Raw genomic sequence first — 21,257 nt, forward strand, 5'->3', positions numbered from 1 at the left:
GATTTGAGAAAAATTATTTAACTTCTCTGTACCTCAGTTTCCTCATCTATAAAATGGTGATAATAGAGTTGCAGCTGTATCATTGTGGTAAGGAGTAATTGAGTTTATGTGTAAAACCCACTTTGAATAGTACCCAGCACAAAATACATACCATGTAAGTATTTGCAGCTATTAATATATTGTAGCTGCTTTTATTATCCAGGTAAATAATGAAGAATATTGATTTCTTCTTTTAAGAATCTAAATTTATTCCTATAAAGTATAAAATGGAAACTCCCTAAAAAATTCATCAAATTAATATATAAAGTTCAACCAAGAAACACATATTGAATACCTAGTATTTATAGACACATTTTGTCTCCCTGGGCTCTGCACTGTCATCTTGGTCATTTTCAAAATTCAAGATAAGCCCAGGAATGTCAGCTTTATGGCTCAGCACTGACAGGTATCTAGATTCCTAAGTACAGGTCATGGCAGAAAAACAGTTTATTACTCATGCTTACATTTTCCAAAGACTGTTATAAAATTAACACTGCTCATATCTTATTGCATGTCTATTTGAAATTATTAACAAAAAATGTACAATCATGAATAGACTCGACTTATGAATCAATTTATTTTAAAAAAATTAAGCTTAAGATTTACTGACAGATTGGGAGAAAAGTAATTGTATTGGAGTAATTCCCTTGACTAAACTTTTTTCTTTTAATTAGGAAGAAGAACGCATTCCCTTCACTGCCTGGGGAAAGTGTATACGGATAACCCTCTGTGCAAGTGCTGTCCTTTTCTGGGTAAGAATTTCTCTCTCTCGCTCGCTCTCTCTCTCTCTCTCTCTCTCTCTCTCTCTCTCTCTCTCTCTCTCACACACACACACACACACACAATTTTTTTAGAAATTTATTAATTTTTTATTACATAACTTTTCAGTGTCTTATTTTTAATATCGAGGAAACTCAACCCTGGAAATTGTGGCTTCATAAGAGATGCTTATAGGGAGCTGCTTAGCCACCACCTAGAGTGACTGTCAAGGTTTCAGACTGTCTTATCTGTCCTCACAGGTTCTTCTAGTTCCTTCTACCTCATTTGTTTAAATCAGTCCAGTGGTTCAGTATTTTCCAGTTTCTGGTGAAGATACCAAATGGGAGGCATTAAGAATTCTAAAGCATTCCATTGTTAACAACCTAAAAAAATGTCCAGAAATATCCTTAGCAGATAGAGAATGGGAATTAAAAAAAAAAAAAAAAAAAAAAACTACTGGAAGACATGAAAGTCTTAAAAAAGAATTTTAGATGAACTTATTAAATTAGTTTTGGATTTGTTATTAATAAAAACATACTAGTAATATAATTTTGTGAGAGTTGCACTGGCTCAAGAAAAGTAGATTAGAGGATAGGACATGAAGCCCAGAAATAGGCTCTGGTATCAGTAATTTGGCATATCAGAAGGGAGGCATTCATTATAAATCCATGTGATAAGTAGAGATTATGCAATAAATGGCAATAGAATGCTTATTAGCAATTAGAGGAAAAAATAAAGTTTAAAGCCATATTTTGAACCACACTATAATAAGTTCCAAGACCACTTTTTAAAAATGTTAAACCATAAGCTAGAAATAAACATTAATGAATATACAATCTCTAGATATAAAAAGACATTCTACATTTAACCAGCAATGGAAGAAGTTTCAGAGGAAAATATCTAAAGATTCCCATACACTAAATTTCAGCAAAACATGAGAAGAAATATTTGTGAAGATAGCAAAGTGTTAATACCTCTAATACACAGAATCCAGAGAACACACTGATCTTAGTAACAAAAGAGAGAACATAAATAATGTATTTACTAAAGAAAAAATATGGTTACTGATAAGCATGAAAAATAGTCAAACCTCAATAATAATTAAATAGTGCACATTAAAATGAGATACAGTATTTTGCCTCTCAAACAAGGCTCAGAGTTTGTGAGGATGAGGTGCAGGATCAGCTATTCTCATGTTGGGGTCCTGGATTTTACATTGCTCCAGCCTTCCTAGAAAGCAGTTAGGCCATGTGTATCAAGAGTCCCAAAAATACTCTTACGCTTTAATCCACTAATTTAGATTTTAGAAACTTATAGTCAACAAATACTTCCAAATTGCAAATAAAAGAAAGATTTTTCAGACATCATCGCGACATTTTACATACACATTCACAAACACATACACACATGAATATCTCAACCAAAATGTCCTACTTCAAACCCACCATATATTTGTATATTTTCTAGTCTTGAAAAATCACACTCATGAAAATATTTTATGATGCATAAAAATGCCTATGGTTTATAATAAGTTTAAAGAAAGGATAAAATATGTAAAGTGTTTTTAATTTTTTTAATATCTAATTTTTTTTTTTTGTAGTCATAGATAGGCAGAATGCCTTTACTTCATTTATTTTTATGTGGTGCTAAGAATTGAACCCAGAGCCTCGCACATGCTAGGAAGTGCTCTACCACAGACCTACAGGCCCAGCCCCTGTAGTAGTTTTAAATATGCAAAGAGTACATAGTTCTGAAAGAATTATGCCTATATGTGAAGAGTAGGTAAATTTGCCTATTTTTCTTTATTTGTTTTATACAAGTCTTTCCACTGTAGGTGGCAAAATCAGTCTCCAGTTGGTTTAAACAGAACAAAACAGGGGAAGGTGAGATTCATTGGTCATTGAACTGAAAATTCCAGATTGGAGGTGTGGCTTTAGTCAGGGGTGCTACTGAGCCTAAATAGCATCAAAGTGTATGTTTTGTTCTGTCTTCCTTCTGTCCCAGGTGACTTACAGTGTGGTGGGTCAAGATACTACCTTACAGTGGCAAAATGACTGCAGCATTTCAGATCCCATATCATATCCAAGAAAGAGAGGTCTTTTTCAATGACCTCTCTGTGGATGAAGGAAGCTACTTCCTCCCATGGACACTAACAGTTGTCTCCTCACACTGAATGGCTCTTGCTGGGTCAGATCTCAATCCCTGAATCATAGGCTATGACCAGTGGGAGGGGAGACGTATTTGTCTCAAACCAATCAGACTCTGACCTTGGAGCACTGTGGGGGTGATCCTACACACACCTCAGGGCTGATGGAGTAGGGTTAGTGCCCCCACAACAAAATCTGGGTTCTCTGCTAGGACAGTGAACAGATCCAGGCCAGCAAAAGCAGCAAGTGTCCACTACAGGGTACTTTCAAATTTTCTACAGTGAATACCATACTAAAGTATATTAAAACTAGAATCAAAAAAGTTAAATAAAAAAACTTGAAGGAGAAAGAAGGCTTCCCCTCTCCTATGAAGAGATATTGAACATATTTATCATCCTGAAGACGTATGAAAACATATCAAATGTGTACGAGCTCTGGAATGAATTAGAATTCATTTCATAAACCACATGGGAGGCATTCCCATGTAGGGGTCAGTGTGTTTTTTGAGTCTTTGGGAATCCCAAGTCTTTTGCTTCCTAGATGCTTAGTCTTGAACAAATGGCTTACTCTCTATTTTCTCATCCATAAAAGAGAGAGAATACTACCTACTGCAGAGGTTTGTTATAAGGAGTCAACAAATACACATGCTGAGGTGAACAGTAGGCATTTAAAGACTGCTGTTAGAATTACTTAATAATTATCAAAATATTTATGGAGGTAATTTTTAGAACTGTGTAATATTTAAATAGCCTGTATGTGTTGTGCTGAGCAAGGGCGACTCAACATCTTCTCCGCTTTTCCTTAGCTTTAGCTAATTTTTTACATACATACGTACCAAGATCTTGTTTGTTTCATGAGTTTCTGAACTCTATATATGAAAAAGTGACCATTACGATTACTAATTTCTGGTGTATTTAATGAGTTAAGACTTAACTGTGAAGGAAAGGATAATGCCTTCTCTGTAAGTGGATTATTGCTTAAAACATAAGAAAAATGGCTTCTTAACACTTTGGTCACCATCACATAGGTAGTATCTAAATAGTGCTTTTCATGTGCCTGGGCTTAAGTGTTTTTACTTGTAGTGACTCCCTGCATCCTCCACAATTCTATAAGCTAGGTGCTATCTTATGCTTATGTACAGATGAGGAAACTGAAGCCCCAGAGGTGAATTTGTACTATGTGTGTTGAGGCAGTGGCAGAGCTGGGATTCACGTGCAAGGACCATCCTGTAATCATTCCCTGTACTGTACTCTGCAGGTGAAAAGCAGCCTCTGCCCATTACTACCAACACTGTGGCATGATTTGCTTGGTCCTGAAGTTTCCATTCTCTGTATCTTTTCTCTTTTGTGGCATGCATCAGGAGCAGTCAGACACATTAACAACATGATCCTGGAGTCCAGTCAAGAAAATAGATGTATAGAAAACAGCTTAAAGATACCTCTCTAACAATGTCTAATGTTGTAAATCGAGTTGGGAAAAAAATTCATGGGGTCTTTAATGTGCATTATTCAGTGACCAGAGAAAATCTGCTTACTGAAAAAGTAAAATGCTTTTATGTGCAAACTGTGCTTCCAATACCTACACTGATGCCGGGACTGAGTCAAAAATGCAGAGCATCAGTGAAAAAAAAACCAAAAACATGGAAATGCAGGTAGGAACAACTGCCAGCTGGAGGCCCGAGTGGGGAAAGCACAAGAAGCTTTTGTCAGTAGAGATAGTTGACACAGGACACCTCTGGGCCAACTTCATGGCCTGTCCAGAACCTCCCTCGATTCTGTGATTAGAGAGAAGCTAGCACCTGCTTACCCTCGAGTTGGTGACAGGTTCTCTGCTGAAAAAAAAATCATATCTTCTTAATGGAGTATTACTCAGCAAAACCCCACATATTTCTAACCTCAGTCATTCAGTAATTGTAGTAGAAGGGATGTTTTCATTGGCTCTCTGATCACAGATACTTTCCTTCTTCCTTAACATGCTACTAGTTATTCCAATTTTTTGCTGTCTGTTGAGAACACTCTTTTTTAATAGACTTTCTGTTCTAGAGCGGTTTTTAGGTTTATAGAAAATTTGCATAGAAAGTACATCGAGCCTTAAATCTGGGACATGGCATGAGTGACTGCTTTTGCAGGTCCGAATCAGGATCATTAACTGTGTAATGACAAAGGTTTCATAAACATTTGTCAAATTCCCTGAGCTCACTGTGCCCGTGACTTGCTGCTCCTGGAGGCACCTCTGCCAACCAGAAAGGTTCAGACCCAGGGCCCAGGATCCCGCTACCCAGCTTTGGAGGCCCTGCCACCCCTGGGCTTCTGCCCTCTGAGGCGAAGTGACAGTGGGCACTGAGGCAAGGAGCCCTTACTCTGGGAAAGGCAATTGGTGTCCAAGAATGAACTGGTGGGTGGCAGGTGGGTGGAGGAGAGCCGACTCCTAAATCTGGACCTTTGAGCATTTCATCTCACCTCGCTGAGCCTCAAACTCCTCAAAAAAAAAAAAAAAAAAGAAAAAGAAAGTACAGCGAGTTCTCATATTCCATTTCACCCCTGTGCACATTCCCCTGTTAACATTACATCTGTTGTACCCACACTTTTTACTTCCAGCATTCCTTTCCCTTTCTCGTGCCCTGTTTTCCTCCTGTCTTGTGGCACATGGGAGATTCACGACACTTTACACATGTACCTTAGTTAAATAAATGTGCCAATTATTAACAGTAAAAATCTGATCGCTGGAGTCTCATACTGCTGTTTATAATGCTTTCAGATCCTGCTGATCATTGCTTCAGTTATTGGAATCATCGTCTATCGGCTCTCAGTATTCATTGTATTTTCTGCAAAACTTCCCAAGAACGTCAATGGGACAGACCCAATCCAGAAGTACCTGACTCCACAAACGGCCACGTCCATCACAGCTTCCATCATCAGCTTTATCATCATCATGATTCTGAACACCATATATGAAAAAGTGGCCATTATGATTACTAATTTCGGTAAGGTTCTACCCTAGCTTAGGCAATTCCTGGGACATTTTTAGAATCTTGGTAAAATTAAAGATTGAATCTTTATCCATTTCAATCCTGGAGGTTACAAATTTTAGAAAATTTCAAGTGTAAATGTATTTTCTTTAGCCTGTATGGGAAAAGAATTATCAACAGCTTTATATTAGTAAGAGGGGTAGAGCAAAGACAATCATTATACTGTCCAAGCTCTGTGTAAACAGATCAGTGCTGAATAATATTTTCAATTACATTAGATCATGTACTCTATTGTTGAAAGTAAATAGTCTCTTTATTGCAAATAAGTGGAATAAGGTCATGGTTCCAGTGGCAAATACGCTCATTGAGGAGAGGACAAGCAATCACACTGCTGCATGTCTTCCTCTATGCCGTTCATATTAATATAATGCTCGGCAGCTCTGGCTTTTGTAATAAGTGTTTCTTCCCCCTGGCTTGTGTCCCAGGCAGCTGCTTAGTGGCCAGAGTTAAGTGCTTTCCACACCCTGCATACATCTGTGTCCTTCTCTGAATGGACTAAGTGGTCATCTAAGAACAATCAGACTGATTTAGATGCCAAGCTAGAAGGATGACCTGTTTTGTCTCCCCCATGTGCTTCTAGCAAGCTGCCCCTTGTTTTGTGGTTGTCTTACTGCAATTCAGGAAGACGAAAGAGTATCACTCAGCAGGCAATTCAAAAGTAATGTTCTGTTAGTCTAGATCTAAGCTAGTCCTTGTCCATTTGATAACATAGTACTTGTAAATTTTAAGGAATGATTAAAAAAAAAAACTAACGTGTACATTCACACACACACACACATACATTTTGCCATGTGGGATATTGTACTCTGTGGTGAGAACTCATAACAATGTGTAAACTTGGCATTAACACAGTGGCTATATTAAGGAACTGAAAACAGCTTAAATGAAAACAGTGTGAATTGTGTTTTTTTTTTTTCAACATGTTAACTCATGCATCAGTGTCTTTGATTAGAGTTTCAAAGCCGTTCACAATTTTAAAATCTTTTTTTCTGTTTTATTTTGTTTTAATTGCAGAACTCCCAAGGACTCAGACTGATTATGAGAACAGTCTAACCATGAAGATGTTCTTATTCCAGTTTGTCAACTACTACTCTTCATGCTTCTACATAGCATTCTTTAAGGGCAAATTCGTGGGCTACCCAGGAGACCCAGTGTATTGGCTGGGAAAGTACAGAAATGAAGAGGTGTGAAAATACATTGTGTTCTTTTTACAGTTTAAGCTGCTTCATGCTTTCTCTCACTTACCTAATGAATAATTTCCTCATTTTTTTTTTTAGATGTTTTTAGTCTAGACAGAATAAATATCAGAAAAATAAAATTACTGACTATATTCCAAGTTACATGCATCTATAATCTAAATGGGATTTTCTTTTTAACATTCCAGTGTGACCCAGGTGGCTGTCTCCTTGAACTAACTACTCAACTGACAATAATCATGGGAGGAAAAGCAATCTGGAATAATATACAAGAAGTCTTGCTTCCGTGAGTATTAGATAGTGTAGCTTGGGTAACAGGCAGGAGGTCCGTCAGCCCACCTGGTGAAATAATTTACCTACATAGCCACATAGCTGCATGTCCACCTCTAAAATGGATTGGAATCGATTATTAAAGGTGTTAAGACAGGATAGTCCAACAAACACTTTATACCTATCAAGTGTTTAATAATCACATAGAACCTTCGTTCTGTTTAGTGAAACCTCACCTGCTACAGTTTGTGTCTTTAAGCTGTCATTGTGGTTGACTAATCACAGGCCTCTGAGCGTGGCCCTTCCTTAGAATGTGAACTACATGTGTCCCCAATTTCTCACAGCACCCTACACCCTCCCCTTTGTGTTGTATGTTTTAAAGTCATCAAATAGGGATTTGCTGAATTCTTAGTATATGCCTGTCACTGGATTGCTTTATGTCTTTCTCTCATTTAATTTTTAAACTATCTTGTTTTATCTTGGTTTTGCAATGAAAATTTATAGCTTAAACAGATTAAATGTTTTACCCAAGTTCACAGAGGCAATAAGAGGTTACTGTAGGATTCCATACCAGGGCACCATGACTCCAAACTCATATGCCTTCAGGGACAGGAATTCTGGACTGGAATGTAGCTCAGTGGTAGAGCACCTGCCTGCTACACCTGAGCCCCCTGGGTTCGACCCCCAGGATATCAATAAAGAAGTTCTCTTGTGAGCCTAAGGCACATTGATTTACGTATAATGTTTAAGGAGGTAATTGTCTAAAATAATAACCACAAAGGTTTTGACTTAACTTTTTATTCCCTCAAAAAATGAGAATAAGATATAGCTATACTGAAGATATTAACTCAAATTGCACTGTCCTAAGTTTTCACTTCAGTCCCATCTACATCAAACTGGAAAAGTCCAGCACCTTCTGCATTCTCTGAGAATTTCAGGGAACCTATTATATTAGTTTTCTTTTGCTGCTGCAACAGATTGCTACAAAATTAATGGGTTAAAATGACACAAATGTATTGTCTTATGGTTTGGGAAGTCAGCAGTCTGGGCTAAATTCAAGGTGTTGGCAGGCATGTTCCTTACTGAAATCTCTCAGGTGAATCTCTTTCTCTACCTTCTCTTGATTCCAGAGGCCACCCACATCTCTTGGCTTGTGACCTCTTCTCTTTCCACAAAGGCAGCAGTGCCTCTGATTTCTGTGGCTCCCTCTTCCTCTCTTCCTGTCTTTCCTTATTTCCCTTTTTCTTCTGCCTCCCTCTTCCTCCTTTAACAATCTTTGTGATTATATTGGATACCTGGATCATCTAGGATGATCTCCCTGTATTAAAGTCAGCTGATCAGCAACCATACCTTTACCAGGGAAACTAACACACACATATGTTCTGTGAATTAGGAGAGAAACACTTTGGACAGACCATTGTTCTGCCTACCATACTTATTTTTCCAGGGTGATTTCTGCTCTGAGTTTCTGCTCTTGCAAAACTTTTGATCTCTCATCTGTCTTGCCTCCTATATCTGTACCTTTCTCTATTCCATGCCAACCCAAATGCAGAGGGTGCACAGCCCTCTCCCTAGTGTCCTCCAAAATCACTCCAATGTGCATGCTTTACTGATGTTTAGTGAATGAAGGCAGAAACTCAAGCAATTTATGTTTTGAAATTTAAAAACCTCCCCCTTTAATTTATTTTTTAAATTTATTTTTTTATTTGTTCTTCTTAATTATACATGACAGTAGAATCTATTTGATACACACACACACACACACACACACACACAGAATATATCTTATTCTAATTAGAATCCCAGTCTTGTAGATGTACATGATGTTGCAATTCACTGTGGTATATTCATACATGTACATAGGAAAGTTATATCAGATTCATTCCTCTTTCTTATTCCTGTCTTCCTCCCTTCCCTTCAATTCCCTTTGTTTAATCCACTGAACTTCTATTCTTCCCCACCCCCTTTTTGTGGGTTAGTGTTATGATTTGGTTGGGAGGTGTCCCCCAAAAGTTCACATGTAAGACAATGTGAGAAGGTTCAGAGGAGAAATTTTTGGGTTGTGAGAGTCATTACCCAATCCGTGAATTAATCCCCTGATAGGGATTAACTGAGTGGTAACTGAAATGATAGGATGTGGCTGGAGGAGGTGGGAATTGTGAAAGTGGCTTTAGGGTATATATTTGTATCTGACAAGTAGAGACCTCTCTCTCTGCTTCCTGATCACCATTTGAGCTGCTTCCCTCTGCCACACTCTTCCTCCTTGATGTTCTGCCTCACCTCGAGTCTCAAGGCATGGAGCCAGCCTTCTACAGACTAAGTAAGATCTCTGAAACCATGAGCCCTCAAATTCTTCCTCCCCTACAATTGTTCTGGTTGGGTTTTCTAGTCACAGAAGCAAAAAATCTGACTAAAACAGTTTGCATCCACATATCAGAGAGAACATTCGACCTTTGGTTTTGGGGGATTGGCTTATTTCACTTAGCATGATAGTCCCCAGATCCATCCACTTACCAGCAAATGTCATAAAGTCATTCTTATTTATGGCTGAATAATATTCCATTGTGTATATATGCCACAGTTTCTTTATGCATTCATCTGTTGATGGGTATCTGGATTGGTTCATAGCTTAGCTATTGTGAACTGTGCTGCTAAAAAAAATTGATGTGGCTGTGTCTCTATAGTATCCTGATTTTAACTCCTTTGGATAGACACCAAGGAATGGTATAACTGGGTCAAGTGGTGGTTCCATTCCTAGTTTTTTGAGGCATCTCCATACTGCTTTCCACAGTGGTTACACTAATTTGCAGTTCCACAACAAAGTATGAGCGTACGTTTTTCCCCACATCCTCGCCAACACTGTTACTTGTATTCTTGATACTTGCCATTCTGGTTGGAATGAGATGTAATCTCAGTATAGTATTAATTTGAATTTCTCTAATTGCTAGAGATGTTGAACATTTTTTCATGTATTTGTTGACCATTCATATTTCTTATTTTGAGAAGTGTCTGTTTAGTTCCTTTGCCCATTTATTGATTGGATGATTTGTTTTTGTTTTGTTTTTTTTCATGTTAAGCTTTTTGAGTTCTTTGTATATCCCGGAAATTAACACTTCATCTGAGGTGCGGGTAGCAGAGATTTTTTTCCCATTCTGTAGGCTCTGTCGATGGTTTCCTTTGCTGTGCAGAAGCTTTTTAAAAAGTTCTTATCCCACTCTGCAAACAAGGTCTTTTAAACTTATCATACTTCTTTCTCTAGCCTCCTGCCATTCTTCCCTGTCTTCCCCACATCACATACAACTCCCCTTTCCTGATCCTCCCCTCCTGAGCTTTCTTCTGCGTCTCTCCCATGGTCAGGTTTCCGTTCATCCTCCTGTACAGTGTTAATTATAACACTGGATTTCTTCCTCCTCCATCTTTAGGGTGAACCACCAGAGTCTTTCTCTAAACAAAAATATTTCACCTTCCCTTCTCCCACCCTCTTCCTAGAAAGGGATTCTGGCTTTAACTGTGAAATTAATATTTTATAACCCTACTGTGCAGAAAACAACAAATATTAAGATTTTTCCAGATAAGTAAAAGTAGGTCAAGCACAAATAATACTATGTTTGTTTCTATGTGAAAATAAATACAGGGAAAATAAATATAGAAGAAAATAGAGGAAAGTCTTAACTCATTCTTTTATTATTAAAGAACATTTTCTAAGCCAAGCATATTAATTATTTAACACTAAGTTTTTGATAATTAATTGGCTGGCAGTGAACTATTCTCCAATTTGAAAATGTAGCTGGGAGAGTAGATTTTCTAAACTAATAATGAGAAATTCATACAAAATGAAATTCATTCATATGAGATGTTTTTAAATAAAGGGTGAATTATAGTCTGCATGACCTGTTTATATTTTCACTTCAAGTAGGTCCATTGTTAAAAATCACGATGACCTTTAGATATTTCTACTCCTGGTCTAAAGTATTTCTGCAGTACGTTTTAAATCACCTCCCCCTTAGTTTAAAAGCTAGGAATGCCAGGTGTTAGCCAAATTAGAGAATGACTTGGGCTTCTTCTTTGTGTAGGTGCCAGTGTCCTCCTTATAATTTCTCATACAAGATCTTAACATGTCAGTGATATAACTGTCATCCTTGCTGCCCAATAATAGATAGGAAAGGAAAGAAAAGCCTTGTAAGTCAGCAGCTGTTTTCATGTCAAGTTAATGTGTCAAAAGGAACATGGTGAAATATTTGACTAGGACTCTTGGAACCAGAGAAACGGCATGTCTGGCACTGTGGCCAGGTTCCCCGGGGGGTCTCCCATACCTGGACTGGACCTTGGCATTGAGCAGGCACTTGGCATGAACCATGAGACAGATAAGTGCCTCAAATGCTTCAAGTTCAGAGCATCAGTGAATCACAGACAAGGACCCAGAGAACCAGCTCAGAGCCCTTTGACCTTCGAAGCACCACTTACTTGAGACATTCCTGGGATTTTATTTCATTCTGTACTTGCAAAAGCCTAGTACAATTCCTGTGTTAAGCATATTACTCTGGAGAAATTTTTATGATAACATGTTGAGGAAAATAAACATCCAAAATGCATATGGCGTTAGTATCTTTTGATGTTTAGATAGTAGATGATTATAATTTTCTTCCTTTCCATGTTCTCTATATTTTCCAATGAGTATTCACCACTAATAAGAAAAATGAACCATCAGAGGAAAAGGTATCCCTTTGCAAGATGTGGTCTTGCTATATAGATGCCCCAGAGACATACAGTCAGGGGTCCTAAATGCAGGTAGCCCTCACGACCCACAGTCACCCTTTAAGTTCAAGAGCAGTGAACTCAGACATGAAACAGATGCAGATAGTAAGGGATGCTTGGCTTTGAAGCTTTGTAAGTAGGAATACTATAGAATGTTCTAAACATAAATGATCACTGTTTAGTAGGTGGGCTAATTACGATAAAGGAAAGGCCAAAAGAAAGGTATAAAGTGCATCATGCCATCTATAAGTACTAAGTAAAGGACAGCTTATTACAATGAGGTTAGGTTAACATGCATGGAAAATTTTTTAAAGAAATCGTTTTGTAACCACTGCCCTCCTTCTAGCTTTAGCCAGGGGAATAAGAATCTGGTATATTTTTAAAAGTTCTACAAGTGATTCTCACGTGTAGTCAAGATTGAAATCCAGTACTAGAGCTGTAGTCCGGTAGAAAACTCAAAAGACCCAGGGCGACAGTAGATGGATGAGTGGTTCAGCTGAACAAGAGACTTAGAGTGTGTAGCTAGAAAAGAAAACTAGTTGGAAATACTTGTCATATGACCCATGATGAGTGGGGATACAGAACAGTAGGGATGGAAACACCAGATGAGTTAGTAATGCAACAAAATAAATGCTTCTTTTGGATCCCAATTATGATGGATTTGGGGCCTTAGAGAAAAATATCTGCTTCTCTGGGGGACATGGAAAGGACTCAGAGGAGACTGAGACTGGAAGGGAGGCAGAGCAAAAAATAAACCCATAAAAATATTAGGTGTCATGAAGGGTGGTGAACATGTGTGAGCCTCAGAACTACCTGTGTAACAGGCCCCTGGGATGGCTGCAAAACTGCAGATCCAGAACATGCCTCAGTTCCGTAGCTGCAGGATAGGAAGCTGCACTATTAGCAAGCATTCCACATCTTTCTTCTAAGTACTGAAGTGAAAACCACTGGTCCAGGTGGCCAGGTAGCCCCAAGCCAATATTCCCAATAATGTAGGCCAGATTTTCAGTTGGCTTCAGCCAATGTGACCTATGCTGGTCAACAGGAAATCCCATACAGTGGGAATGGGTGTGTTAGGAAATGTCCTAAAGCTTTGACCTGTTTTAAATTGTTTAATCCTGACAGCAGCCCTGGACAATATGTGTTTTATCACCTTATTTTCTTTTAACTTTACCAAAGTAAAGCAATGAATGTGGATTCTGATTCAGGGTCGTCTGAGTCAAATCTCCTCTACTTTCTTAAGCTTACTGTTGCCTCTGTGATTTCATCAATGAGATAGACATAGGGAAAGATTGTGAAGCCAGGGCCATGTTGATGGCAGAGCATCTCCTCTGAGTAAGGCCTGGGTAGTGAGTGATCAGGCAGAGTTAGGGCTGGGATGAGTGGCAGTGGGGAATCCCAGCACAGAGAGCCACCTCCATCCTGTCTTAGACTGGTTCATGTGTGAGCGCTGTGTACCCAGGAGGAGGAGCATGATGGCCTGAGTGGTTTTCTTGCAGCAATTCTTTATAGTCCCCTTTGTCAGAATTTGAAATTCACACAAACATGTTGTTTAATCAGCCAAAGCTTAGCCAGATGTCGTATGTGTGCTTGAAGTTGCTCGTTGTTATGGTGCCTCTTCTGATGAACTCCACAAGTAAACCACAAGCTGGCTGTTGCTTGAGGGGACAATGGTTCTTCACACTACAGGTGCACACCTCATTTTACTGCCAACTCAGATTTCTTTTCAGGGCAAATTGCCATAAAAAGTGGGAAAGCATTTATCTAGGCCACAGGGCTTTGAGAGAGAAAAAAGCATGACAACTAAGACAGAACAGATAGTTCTGTGGGGGAAGTGTCCCATAGTGGGCAGAGCTGCTGCTCCTAGCTCTGCACATGACCTCAATGGGACTTTTCACTTCTCTGGTCCTTAAATTGTTCAGCTTACTGTATAGTCCCATATCATCTAATGAGAACTATTTTATCTAATGTCAATTTGTCACTTTTCTGCTTAGTGCCCTCCTGTGGCTCCTCACTTCCCTCAGAGTTAAAAACATCCAAATGCTTTTAGTAGAGTTCTCTTAGACCCTAGCTCCCAACCCAGCAGCCCTGTTTCCTACTAGCCTTTGACCAAAGGAGCCTCCTCTATGCTGTATTTCAAGGTGGAGGCCTGCTCCTGCCCCCGTGTTTACAGTCACTGTTCCTCTTTCAAGAAGCTCTCACCTCTGGTGCTTGACGCTCTGCCCTCCCTCACGTCCTTGTTTAGGTGTCACTGGGGTTTGCCCCTCACCCATGCCAAGCATCCCTGAAAAAGTCCAGGTTCTGCTTTATTTTTCTCCATAGCACTTATTGCCAATTCATATATTCTATCTTTTACTTTGTTTATTTTCAATGACGATTTCCATATTGGAAAGACCATTTTGAATGAGAGCAGAAATTTAAAAAAAAAAAAAAAAAAAACACGAAGTTAATCAAATGAAAAATATCTTTTTAAACCTCCCACATGAAAACGTGCTAGAAGAAAAAGACTGTAGCCATGACAATTTTGATACATCCAGGAACCTAGGCCTGCTTTTCAAACTATCTGGGGAGTAGAAAGACAGAAATAAAAAGAAATTTAACATGCAAACAAGAAATTAATTTCTTGGTAAGAATACATGTTCAGATTTGAAATAGCAGTGAAATACTGGTATGACCCTGGTCTAATAATAATCTAATTTCTACCTTGATCTTTTTGGCAGCTGGATCATGAACCTAATTGGACGGTATCACAGAGTTTCAGGATCAGAAAAGATAACACCACGATGGGAACAGGATTACCATCTGCAGCCCATGGGCAAACTGGGCTTATTTTATGAGTATCTTGAAATGAGTAAGTTGTTAGTGAAGTTTTAAGTGATATATAATAAGTTGGAGCATGTTTTAGAGTCCAAAAACATCTGTTATTGAGCCAAATAATTATTTAGCATATTGAAATGAAGAGGAATATGTTTTTCTCTGCTTGATAAAATTATACAATCAGGCTTTCAAATAAGGTGGTTGTGTGTGTCTTTGTCAATATTTATGTTGTTTTGAAGATAAAGATTTATTACCATTCAATGAAATGGAAAATCCATTGAGGTACTTCTTTGCCATTCATTCTCAAAACACTCTGTGTTGTCTGAGAAACTCAGCAAATATTAGTTGTGGTTTGGCTTTGGCTGGAGTACATGCAGACACGGCTGTTGGCCAATACACACTTCTGATCCCAAGTTCAAGGCCAGCCTCAGCATCTTAGTGAAGTCCTCAGCAAATTAACAAGATCCTATCTCAAAATTAAAATGAATGTGGATACGTGTCAGTGTTAAGGCACCTCTGGGTTCAATCCCCCGTACAAAAATAAAAAAGAAAGAAAGACAGAAAAGAGGAAGCTTGTTAGAAGCCTTCAGCTTCATGGCAGAAAGGATTCCAGGTCCCCCTTTCTTCATACCTGGCTCCTGCCTTGGACAGTATATCTATTTCTTCCACTTGGTGGTTTCCACCTGGTTTTTGATTGACCGGAATAGAGAACCCTTCTGCTGGTGTAGAATTAAGATTACTTTATCACAGGTCCCCTCTTTTCTGAAAGTCTTTGCCATTAGTGTATTATCTTTTTTGGTCTCTGTTCTCCAGTTTAATTTAATTTTGAGTTCTCAGTTTCCTCTAAATGGATGCCTCTCTCAAAATAGGTTTCCATAGGAGACACCCTCTTTTCTATTAAGCATGACACACTTATAGCTAATAGATGGCCAACAATTTACATGTTTTGTATCTGTGCCCTTTCAGCTAACCACTGCATTGAATTTCAATTTTTTTAAGCTAGGAAAATAGAAAAAGAGGCACAAAATTTTAGTTGACAGGCCTTGCATTTATGTGTAGGGGTTTTTGTGTTTGAACGGACACCCTTTTGTGTTTCCTATTGACAAGTCTGCAGATAGAAGGTGAATTTTATTAAATCACATCCTATATATAAAATAATTGCTTTCAAAAGTATACATTATACATGGAAACACATCTGCATCCTTCGGTTAGTAAAAGGTTCATTTTGTGGCTTCTTCAGTCAATATTTTGCAGCAGCCCAGGGTCTAATTTGAATTTCTTTTTGTGTTTTGTGCTCAGGTTGTATTAAGGATGTAGCTGCAGTACATAATTTAGAAGCTGTATTTATTTATTCTGTTTATTTTCAAAAGTCCTACAAGACAATTACCTGTTATTTCAAAATGAGTCATAATTATAAATATTTTTTATTAGAGCCATTATTGGCATTAATAATAACAACATCCTGGTGCAAAATATCATTTGTTATTTTAACCTCCCTCCCAAAAGAAAACAGAAAAACAAAGTTTTTTTCTGCAGGTGATTAATCAAATAAATGTGTCAAGAAGAAAAGTTATATATTTCTGCTTTAGGGAGTTGATAAGACTTTTAGTGTTTCACAGGCTTATTAAAATAGTTATGAACTAAATGATTTGGCTTTGTCCTACCCTATAAGAAGAGATAGACTAACAGCTGTTATGAACAGATTTTTAGATTTATTCAATTGTTTTCCAATTATCTAAATAATACCAAATGACTTAGAAAACTTAATCAGTTTCTGAGTATCAGCTCTCTATTATTGTGTATTCAACAGTAGAGTGAATTTGGTTTTTGTCCTTCTAGGCTGTGGAAGATAGAATTTCAAGTGCCTTGTGAATTATTTTTGTTCTTCTAAAAATAAATATTGAGAGCCTTTGGGAATGGCCACACTCTCACAGACCCCTTCATCCCGTTCTCCCCATGTTCACTAATGATACCTCCAGCTACCTCTCTAATTATGGCTCCTGCTGCTTTGGGAAGCATCTTCCAGCAAAGGACCCCAGAGCCCTCCACCCTTGCTTGGGCATCGCATCAGCCCCGTGTCTTTTCCCTTCTTATGTCCCTGAACAATTACTGCTGAGCGTCCGCAGAGCCCCTCAACTTTTCACAGTGCCATGTGGCTCCCTTCTTCTAGGCCTTAGTGGCACTCACTACCATGATCATATTCATGCCTCTCCCCTGTGGGACCAAGCCTTCTGGAGGTAGCTACCAAGTCTTCTGCATCTTTCAGTTCTACCTAGGAGCTCAGGGACTGGAGCCTAGAATTCAGAAATATTTAAGTGACTTTGGAGATTTCTACAACTGTTAGTTGATCTTACATTTATATTGCCCCACCCATTAACCACCAAGTGTTGTATGGCCTATGATTTTTTGAGTGAAATTTTTATTTCTTAGTGGATTTCCTACCACCCTTTGAAATTATTTGAGTAACTTTGGGATGTTAGCCAAAATTGTCTCCCAGAGTGTTGAGTCCTGACTCTGAGAACTTAGATAGAGAACGTAGGAGAAATACAATCTGCCAGTATTAAAATCTGGAAGCCATAGATACCATTTTGTACCTCAAGTACCACGCTGTATAGATACCATTCTCTCATCCCAGGGGGCAGGTGCCATAGTGAAGTGCACTAAAGTGACAAAGTGACCCCACCTGTCTCTTGTACTGCCTCTTTCATCTTGCTGAGTTAACTTGGTCCATCTCCAAGTTAGTTTTTTAAATCATTAAAACAATGACCTTGACCAATATTATTTTCTCCATTTAACATCAGCGGTTTCTCCACATCCCCTTGTGCCCAAGCCCTTCCTCTCCTCCCTCCTCTGCACACTCACCAGAGCCCCTGCTGCACTCCAGGATTCAGGCCTGCCCTCCTGCATTCCCCATCTCTGTTCCTGCTCACCACCTGCATGATGAGCTTTCCAAATGACAGCTAGGTAACTGGGGAGGATTTGTAGGCTTCCTATCTCATTGTTTACTCCAACACTTTTTGAGCATTTGTTTGTGCCAGGTACTCTATCAATTACTCAGGATACCAAGGTAAGATTTGGTTCCTGCCCTCATGGAGCTTAGCACCCCATGAGTGTTAAGAAGAATACAAATTAGACTTCCTGAGCAGGTGATATTTTGTACTGCATAATGGAAGTTATCTGAAGTATGGTGAAGGGAGTAGATGTTTCACGCACAGAAGTAGACACATTTTAAAGTAAACAGGCACAAACACTAAATGTTCATTTTAAGAATGACAAACAAAGGATCCATAGGTGGGAATATTAGGTAAGCCAGGGCCTTATGTGCTTGGCCAGAAGCCTTGAACTTTATCATTAAAAAAATAGGGATCTATTAAAATATTGGTAAACAAGAGAATTGTATCATGTTATGGTGAAGAAAACCAGATTACACTAGCAGTAGCATAGAAGATATTCCTTTGGATGGTGTCCATATTTGGTGGGAGAAAGATAATTCATGAGGCTATAGAGGTAGCCCAGACAACAAGTGATAAGAGCCCAAATAGAGGGCCTGGGCATAGCAATAGAGACAGGGAGACAGCTTAACAAGTGATAAAGAGGTGATTTGTAGGGAAGATGGTGAATAGACTTGTTAAGACACTTTCCAGGAGACTGAATATTTAGGGTGGGAACAGAGAAAGGAGCTGGTGTCAGAAAGGCTAAAAAGCTGGTTATAGGGTGCAGGAGCTCAGAAGAGCCACAGGTGAGCTCATGTGGGTGGATCAAGCGTGACTAGAAGGAGTTTCGAGACTGGCAGAGAATTGCCTATGAGTTCCTGGGGAAAAGAAACATTTAAAGGGTGAATGGGGGATGAAAGGCCTCAAAGAGAAGGAAGAAAAGCAGGGCAGGTGGAAGAAATCCAGAACACAGAGCAGACTGAGAATGCTCAGTTGAGATCTGAACATCACAAAAGGGGCATAATGAAAAATACAGGCAGAAGATGTCATAGCCGAAGCCCCTACTTAATTGCTGGAACTGTAGGAAAAAGTACTATAAACTAAGTAGTGCTTTTTTTTGTTTGTTTGTTTTAATATGACTTGGGTTGGCTTTTTCAAATTAAAGTAGAATAAATATCAGGGAAAACATGTTCCATGAAGAAGGGAATATTTGGGTATATCAGAAACTGACCAGTGATCAAATAAACAGAACTGAATGTGCTTGAACTTTGGAATAAGCGATCAGTGCACAGTTGACAAGAGTAGACCCCATGCAGTGGTGAGGACCACAGCAGAATGTGGGGCTTCAAGGACAAAATGCATGGTGGAGAAATAAACAGTGCATGCCTCCTTCAAGAAACTTGACTATAAAGTGAAGAAGGAAGAATTAGCAACAGAGGATCATGAAGTTTCAGGCAATGGTTGTTTGTCTTTACAGTGGGTGCTTTTGCCTTACTGAAATGATCAGTCTTTTGTTGTTGAAGGTGGTGGTTTCAAAAGACGCTGATAAAGTTATTTTCATTTGAATATCAGAACAGATCACACTGCATTGATGTTATTTCTTTTGCTTTTTTAAAATATAAAATTGTTAATTCCTCAGGAGTTTGGGGGGGTCAAAAGTAACAGCCTCATACCAGTTTTTCCAGTGACTTAGCTACTTGTTCCAATACTTGAACCTTGATTTTAAATACTTAAATCCCATGAATGTTGATCTGTTTTTTAAAACCATTCTGTTTAATCATACCCTGTATTCATGCACTAGTTCTGCACTGTTTCAATTACAGCAGTATTACAGTTACTTCAATAACTCCTAGAGCTGTTCTCATTTTATTATTCTTTTTCAGAACATCCTGTATTAATATTGTCAGTGCAAACATTCCTCCTCTTGGTTACCTGTTACTTACTTCTCTTGAACTCTAGCATCACCTTTCAGCTTTAAAAAAAAAAAAAGAATCCATTTGGGATTATCAACTAAATTTGTATTAGAATTTTAAATTATTCTGTGGAGAAAATTTTGATACATCCCAAATTTGAGTCTAGCATATCCTACAATTCATTCAATCATCATTGTTAAGTCAATTATCATTAAGTCTTAACATTATCCATTAATTTATTCCCAAGTAGTCTGTGCTTTTGTTGTAATAAATACCTTTTCTCATTTAGATTTTTAACTGAGTTTATTACTAATAAAATCCTAATTTCTGGCCTTTCTTGGTTAGATCTTGCTACATTGGGCCCTCACCCCAACATGAGAGCTGTGAGCAGTCACCTTCAGTAGGACACACTTGCCTGTGTACCACAGTTGACTCTGACCCACTCTCCACATTTATTGTCCTTGCCTGGCCCCAAAGCCTGATGAGTATATTGAGGTTTAAGTAAGTCAGACGCAGGCACTGATATTGCTAATGTTGCTTCTGCTGCTGACTCTGACATCACTTACCCTGACCCTTGCTTGTCTGACTTCTATGAATATGAACTCCTCTCCCTGGCCTGTGCAACTTACCCATCTTCTCAGCCCTGTCTGCCTTTCTACAACAGATCTTGTTCTCTCAGACCTGAAGCAAATGCCAGCTCCTCATACCTAATCACACCTGCTACAGCCTCACCCAGCCTGACCAGAATTGTCCCTGCTCCTTGTCTGAGCAAAGGCTAAAGGGGGCTGTAAATAGTGTTTTCCTGTTCTCCTCCAGTCTCAATTCCACAAGATCTGCCAGTTAGAAGAACCCAAAACCAAAAATTTATTTCCTAGATCTTTGTACTTCTTTCTTCTTCTCTCTGGTATGGCTTACCCCCAACCCCCTGCTGCCCTACTATAGAAGAGTCATGTAAATTACAGAAAAAGAGGAAAGAACTTCTGAGCTCCCATTGGTGTCTTGATATATTGGAACCTTTGGATCATAAAAACTTCATGATGAAGATTCCTAAAGGATTATGTCTTATCAAAACACTTTGATCACATATATTTCTGTGATTTGTAATAACGTGGATTCTCCAAAGGCTCTGCCCTCGCATTCAGACTTAGGGGAGCTTGTTCATTTGCGTGTTTTCAGCATATTCTCCAACATTCTCTGAGTGCAGCCTTCCCAACAGTACATTTCTTGTTTCTTTACCTTGTTGGATGCTTCCACACCATTCCTTTTCTTTTTTAATCTTAAATCATAATCATCTTCCAGCATTCTTAACACCAAGAATAAAGTACTTAAAATGTCTCAAGTTTATTACTAGCAAATAGTTGTGGTTGATTAAAGATTTTTCAGTATATCATTCGTATTCA

General features: G+C 38.6%; 1 protein-coding gene across 3 annotated transcripts in view; it reads left to right on the forward strand.

The window, feature by feature from the left end:
- Positions 1–21,257, forward strand: part of ANO6 (anoctamin 6) — a 191,781-nt gene that overhangs the window by 145,329 nt on the left and 25,195 nt on the right. For all 3 annotated transcript variants that reach the window (XM_079139568.1, XM_079139569.1, XM_079139567.1), the window contains 5 exons: positions 714–791; positions 5,703–5,928; positions 6,988–7,157; positions 7,358–7,455; positions 14,915–15,045. In XM_079139568.1, the coding sequence (XP_078995694.1) occupies positions 714–791; positions 5,703–5,928; positions 6,988–7,157; positions 7,358–7,455; positions 14,915–15,045 (703 nt within the window). The remainder of the gene's footprint in view (positions 1–713; positions 792–5,702; positions 5,929–6,987; positions 7,158–7,357; positions 7,456–14,914; positions 15,046–21,257) is intronic.

The sequence above is a fragment of the Sciurus vulgaris genome, assembly GCF_902686455.1.
Source record: "Sciurus vulgaris genome assembly, chromosome: 5".
NCBI classification, from domain to species: domain Eukaryota; kingdom Metazoa; phylum Chordata; class Mammalia; order Rodentia; family Sciuridae; genus Sciurus; species Sciurus vulgaris.